Source organism: Ochotona curzoniae, unplaced genomic scaffold (genome assembly GCF_017591425.1).
Source record: "Ochotona curzoniae isolate NIBS_2020 unplaced genomic scaffold, NIBS_Ocur_1.0 scaffold_4701, whole genome shotgun sequence".
Classification (NCBI taxonomy): Eukaryota; Metazoa; Chordata; class Mammalia; order Lagomorpha; family Ochotonidae; genus Ochotona; species Ochotona curzoniae.
In genome coordinates, this window is record NW_024467122.1 from 42,290,497 (window position 1) to 42,297,319 (window position 6,823).

At 36.4% G+C, this 6,823-nt stretch overlaps 1 protein-coding gene across 1 annotated transcript; it reads left to right on the forward strand.

Annotated features, from left to right (window-relative positions):
• The first annotated feature begins 1,949 nt into the window (after positions 1-1,949).
• Positions 1,950-2,864, forward strand: LOC121148832 (olfactory receptor 4K14-like). Its single transcript, XM_040969163.1, has one exon. It carries the CDS (start codon positions 1,950-1,952, stop codon positions 2,862-2,864), a length of 915 nt encoding a protein of 304 aa, XP_040825097.1.
• Positions 2,865-6,823: the final 3,959 nt, after the last annotated feature.

Here is a 6,823-nt window from a genome sequence, read left to right on the forward strand (position 1 = left end):
TAAATGTTTGAGGACATACATGTATTTGTCCTAATTGGAAATTACATAATGTGTACATATATTGAAGAATGACATGACAGTTAGTCCTGTTAATGAATGCAGTGTGTAAATAAGAGTTGTTAACTTCAAGTACTGAAATAACTTGTGTTTTCTGTGTAAGTTCTGGTTCAGCTTCATGACACATCTATGAATTGAGTGTTCTCTTTCTGGAAACAGAACTACGTTTAGTTCACCAACAAATTAGATTTCTGACTAGCTCAGACTAAATAAAATCTTTATGATTATTTTATTTGACCCATTATCCAAAGTAGTGTTCATTATTGATAGAGTACATAATATTAATACTGACATACCAGTAATTACAAAATTGACAAAAATCAATATGACTTTTTATGTTGCCAAATTTTTCCCTAATAATGTGCAAAGTCATCTTTAGAAATATCTTGACTCAAGCCTAGGTGGACGCCTGCTTTTGTTATCAATTTGTCAAAGCTTTCGCTGAAAGCTTTATGTTGATGAGAAATCAAGATTCAGTAAGAAAATCAAATATCTCAAGTCCTTCAGTGTTTCTGAGTCTGTGTTGTGTAACAGGTATTTTCTCTAGAAATTCTCTTCTATTGTGGAAGACACATGTAATTTTAAGTTCTGAGACTGTTATCATTTATCTCGCTTTCACAGCAAACATACATGTAAAAGTGTCTTTGGGGAAATTTTCCCTTCATCCTAAGTAAGCACTTAGAAAAGAGGAAGCAGAAACTAATGTTCATGACGAGGTAAATGTTTTCACGGTTCACCTGCTCTTTTTGCCACCAAAGAATAAAATATAATTTTAAAGAATGAAGCAGGAGATACACCAGAACTGCCGCAATGCTAAGGAAGAAAAGTGACAAAAACAGCAATGAAACCAAGTAGCTTAGAAATATTGTGAGTAGGGACTTCTACAAGCAATATGATTATTGTATATAGAATTCAATAGCTAGTGAAGGCTTAACTATTTGTTCAGTTATCACTAATAATCAAAGATGTACTTTGCTTATATTGTATTCTTGTTTTGGAAAACATGATCATATAAATGTGTAGCATTTGCAAAGTGCATGACCAAGAACTAATACTATTTCATAGTCTGGTGAGTCCAAAGCACCCATGAGTAGACATGAAGGAAAATATTTTCTAAGGACAAGCTTGAGCTATCTAGAACCTTCTTTTTTCTTGAAGACAGAATTAAAGCCTGAATTGTCTTAACACTTTGGTGAATTTTTTTCACATGACTATACTGTCACTGTTTTCCTAATTCAAATAGCTAAACAAATTCTGTAATACCGTTGATTTTAATTAGTGATGTATTATATGCCTGGTTTTGCATCTGAATCGTCATGTCAAAATATGTAACAAGGCTTCTTTATATCTTCTTTCACACAGGTGGTCCTAATATGTATTTTGGATGGATAACCCAAAACTTTGCTTTCATGATGTCTGATTGGAGAAATTTGAACAATTTTTATATATAGTGTAAAAAATCTGTAAGTGCTGTGTCCTGTCATTTACATTTAATTAGTGCATCATGTTGCCATCAACTTCCCGAATATTGATTTATTCTTGTTATTCAGTGCAATGGTTGTGATGCCCAGCCAAGAACATTTTCACTGGAATAGTTCAGCTTGCTTTCATCTTGTTTCCAGCTTTCTTGTAAGGGTACTGTCTCAGTAAATCATATACTTAGAAATACTATTTCAGTTTCTGATAGTTGGAAAGTCGAGCTTTCAGCTTCTCTGTATGGCATGATGTATGTATATTTGGCCAAGTTTTCTCTTGACACTCATGCTTTCAATTTAAGATACAGATGCTAAATTTCTATGTAAACCAGGTTATAAAAATTCAGTACCATTTTTCAATCCTGCTAACTGATTATCTACCTACTCTATGTTACTTTAAAGAGCACACCACACAGAATGGATGTAGAAAACCAGTCTATAGTGTCAGAATTTGTATTTCTTGGACTTTGCCAATCATGGGATGTTCAGATCTTACTCTTTGTAATATTTTTGATGCTTTACCTGATCATTGTGTTTGGAAATATTGTTATCGTGATTTTAATCATCACTGACCCACGTCTCCATTCCCCCATGTACTTTTTTTTGGCCAACCTGTCCTTCGTCGACATGTGGCTTTCCTCAGTTACCACTCCCAAAATGGTCACCGACTTCCTCAGGGAAAGCAAGACCATTTCCTTTGGAGGCTGCATGTGCCAGATCCTGTTTGTCCACTTCATTGCAGGGGGTGAGATGGTGCTACTGGTGATAATGGCCTATGATCGCTATGTGGCCATCTGCAAGCCACTCCACTACTCAACCATTATGAATCTGCAAAAGTGCATTGGGTTAGTGATGGCATCCTGGATTGCAGGCTTTTTGCATGCAATGAGTCAAATGGCTGTAATTGTGCAGCTGCCTTTCTGTGGCCCGAAGGAAATAGACAGCTTCTTTTGTGATATACCACTGGTGGTCAAGCTGGCTTGCATGGACTCCTACAATTTGGACATTTTAATGAATGCTGACAGTGGAGTTGTGGCTGTTACATGTTTTATTCTGCTGCTGATATCCTACACATATATTCTTCTCACTGTGCGCAAAAGCTCTAAAACTGGAGCATCCAAGGCCCTCTCTACCTGCACTGCCCACATCACTGTGGTGGTGCTCTTCTTTGTGCCCTGCATCTTCATCTATGTGTGGCCTCTCAGCAACACTTGGGTAGATAAATTTCTTGCTGTGTTTTATTCTGTTATTACACCTCTTCTTAATCCAGCCATTTATACCTTGAGAAATAAGGAGATGAAAAATGCTATGAAGAAATTTAGAAACTGCTGAATGGATTCGAAGGGAAGCAATGCTCAGAAATCCCCTGAGTAATTTAATTTACCAACATGAGTGCCTGGTCTAATAGCTTAAATTGCAGAATATTTAGCTTAGATCAAGTTGCGATTCTAGTATCTAAATACAAGAGTAAGGTTAAGACAATACAAGGCATTCTGATATTCACAGAATACAACAGTAGAGCACTATGAATTATTTCTGTAAACTCAAAATCCAATAATAAATTGTGTGTGATAAATTGGTACAAACTCTTTTCCTTAGCCAAGAACTTTGTTGAAAAAAGCTAAATTTTCTGCAGTAGAGGCTTTTCTTTTTCACCAACTATCCTGGTGGATGACATTTTAAAGAACTTCTCCATTTTCTCCAAAGTTCATCAAGTAAAACGGTAAGCAAACTAAAGCCATGATTCACATAGGAAGTATTAGAGAATAATGATCAACTGTCGATCGTCTCTATGTCAGTGCATAGACTCAATGCATTCTCCTGGGAAAACCTATTCATGCATTCATTGTACTCATCACATGTGTGAAGTAATATTTTCCTACCTAGGATTCTGAATTTCATTACATACCTACCCATATGACCTGAGAAGATAAACCCATGTGAAGTACTATATGTGGATTTCTTGAATATTCTATAAAAAGAGCATAAGAATAAAAAAAACACCATTTACCTTATCCTATAAACTAAATTGTCACACATTTACATAGTAAATGTTCTCATCTCAAAACTTTCAGTCACTATCGTGCTAATACCAAATCAATATTTATACATTAGTCTCAGAGTTAGTTGTCTGAGTTTTCACTGGCTTAAATGAAAGTTGTCTTTACAGATAGTAATCTAGAAGATTTATATTCACATTCCATAGGTAAGTTGTCCTGTGCAATAGGCAGTCTTAATTTTTAATTCAATAAAATATTATAATCTTGGGCATCGAATTTCATAATGCGACAGTACTGAGAGTTGAGGAAATGGAAAATATTCTGTACATTCATGAGGGCACTCTCATGTCCACATCGTCATTCCCAAGTACCCAGAATAAAGATATTATCTTCCATGAAAGAAAGAAGTTTTCCCCACGCATTACTTCATTCACTGAGGCCACTTGTTGATGGGTGATCAGCTATGCATTCAGATTTTATTACTGTGAATTTTCCTACCAAGCCACAAATTCTCATTCATCATCTTTTGCTGTTTTCTCAGACCACATTCAGTCTAGATTGTGTTATCTAAGAACTAGGTATGAAAACGGGGGATAACCTATTTACACAGTGAAATGCCACCCCTTTAATACACACAGTGAGGAATATGGAGACATCTCAACAGCATTATCAGCTTAAGCAGAAAACATTCAAGAGAAAAACCTTACAAAATTTTATTAGTATAAAAATCAGGAAATGATAAGATTAGCATTTCAGGATAGAAATGAGAATTATGAGAATAGTAATGATTATAATAATTATGAGAATAATTATTCTAATGATAGGCACTGCAAAGAAGCTCAAGAAAATTTTCTAACTTGAAAAATATATTTTATTTCTTAATTATGATTTTGTCACAGAGCATTTGAGACTTGTGTTTCTTAACCTTTGTAAATCATTTCTCACTCAATGAAAAGAATTAAAAGCAGGTTGGTAAAAACAAACAAAAAACAACCCCACAGTGATGTAAAATAGTATTAGGGATGGTGTCCTCTCAACAACACTGACAATAAGAGAAAAAATAGTACAATGTTGAAATGATACTAATTATTAAGGAGCAGCGTCTCTCTGTGTTTCTTTAACACTTCTGTTATTCTCAAGAGGAATTTCATGTCAGCCACAAGTTCTTATAGCCACTGTGTAATTATATTCTCCAAGGTCAAAGGCGGCCTAAGGGGGAAAATTCTAGTCAGGCTGAGCTTAATTAATGTCTTGCTACTTGTTTTATATTTTTAATACTCTCCTCTCTATTGAATCTTTGTATGTTGTATATTTAATTTGACCTCATGTTAAAAATGCACTGTAATTAATAATATTTTGCATTTGCTATGTTAATGAAATAAATTATGATGCATCAATAAATTCCTTACTAATTAATCATTTATTGTTACTAAATTTCAACAAATGTCCTTTCTATAATTTGGAGCACAGTGTAGAATACCTGTCTTTATCTACATGTATCAATGCTCCCACTGAACTGAAGAATGCATTTATCATAGCAAGAAATGTTTCATTATGACTGTGTACAGTTATATTCTTCTTTTTTGTAGAGTTATTGTATTTTTGTCACAAAGTCAGATATACAGAGAGGAGGAGAGATAGAGAAGAAGATCTTCCATCCAATGGTTCACTCCACAAGTGGCCACAATGGCCAGAGCTGAGCCAATCCGAAGCTAGAGACCAAGAGTCTCTTCCTGATCTCCCACGTGGATGCAGGGTCCCAAGACTTTGGGCCATCTTCCGCTGCTTTCCCAGGCCACAGCAGGGAGCTGGATGGGAAGCGGGGTCACCAGAAATAGAATTGGTGTCCATATGGGATGCTGATGTATGCAAGGCGATGGCTTTTGCCCCTATGCTGCCATGCAGGGCCCGTGAAGCTGAATTTTCTTTCCTCAAGTGAAGTAGAGAGAGAAAGAGAGAGAGATTTTCTATTCAGTGGTTCACTACTCAAATGGCTGTAGCAGCCTGGTTTGAGCCAGGCTAAAGCCAAGAGAATGGAACTTTATCTAGATCTCCCACATTGGGAGCTGGAGATCAATGCCTGGGACACCCTCTGTTGTCCTCCCAGGAATGTAGGCAGGGAACTGAATCAGAAGTGGAGCAGCTGGGACTCAAACCGACACTCATGTGTGTTGCTGGTGTCACAGATGGCAACGTAATCCGCTGTCCCCCAATGCCAGAGAGAGGGAGAGAGAGAGTAGGATTTACTTCATTTTATGTGAAAGGAAGTCTGGCAGAGAAAGGTGGACTGGGAGAACATTACAGAGAAAAACATTTTGCTTTCTCACTTTCCTTCTCTCTCTCTAGTCATCTGAGTAACTCTGAATTCCAAACAAATACATAAACCTTTTTAAAAAAAATACAATGCCAGTGGACTAAAGTACACAATCTCAGTTGGTAGAAGAGGTTGTGACAGTTACTGTGAAAGAGGTAGTTTGGGTTTTAAAAACAACTGGAGTGATGGTAAACATAAAAATACTAAAATTTTTGGAAATGATAGTGGATGAGAGCAGTAAGATTATGGATCCAGGAAAATGGTCAGTTTTGGTGGCAGACAGGAAGTCCTTGTGGTGTTGGCTATAAACCTGGTGTTGGGATTGTTAAGTGTGGTATCAAGGTGTGGGAAAATGCACAGACTGCTTACAGGTCTGAGCAAGAGAGGGAATCAGATATTATAAAGGAAGTTAAATGTTGCTTTGAGACAGCCATCCCAAATGCATTAAAAGGGTACTGTAAGAGGGAGTTTGGATAACAGGTACAAAATCAGAGCGTAAGTTTCTTGTATTACATAACACACTGAGGTGACCATAGTGCCAAGTAACATACTATATATTTTATGAGCAAATAAAAGACTCCCAAGGCTCCAATAAAACAGCAATGTCAAAAAAGAGGAAATGTTATTGCTTTGATCACCACACACTGTACAGATGCATTGAAATGCTCCATGGTTCCCCATAAATTTACATAATCATTATCTGCCGATTCTTTCTTTGGTAGAAAGCATGCAAAATATTACAATCACTATCAAATAATACAGTCATTTCCCAAGCACTTAAATATATTCTTACTATATGTTCCAACTACTTAACTTCTGTGATCATAAGAAATTTGACCGAAAATGTCCTCTGAAAGTTAGAATGTTGTCGTTGGAGTCAGGATGATGGCTCATTAATCATCTGCCTGCAAAATTAGCATCACATATGGGCACCATTTCACATCCTGGCTGCTCCACTTCCCGTCCAGCTTTCTGCT

Excerpts from the sequence above, each read along its gene's own strand:
- LOC121148832 (XM_040969163.1), top strand. The coding sequence starts at position 1,950 with ATGGATGTAGAAAACCAGTCTATAGTGTCAGAATTTGTATTTCTTGGA.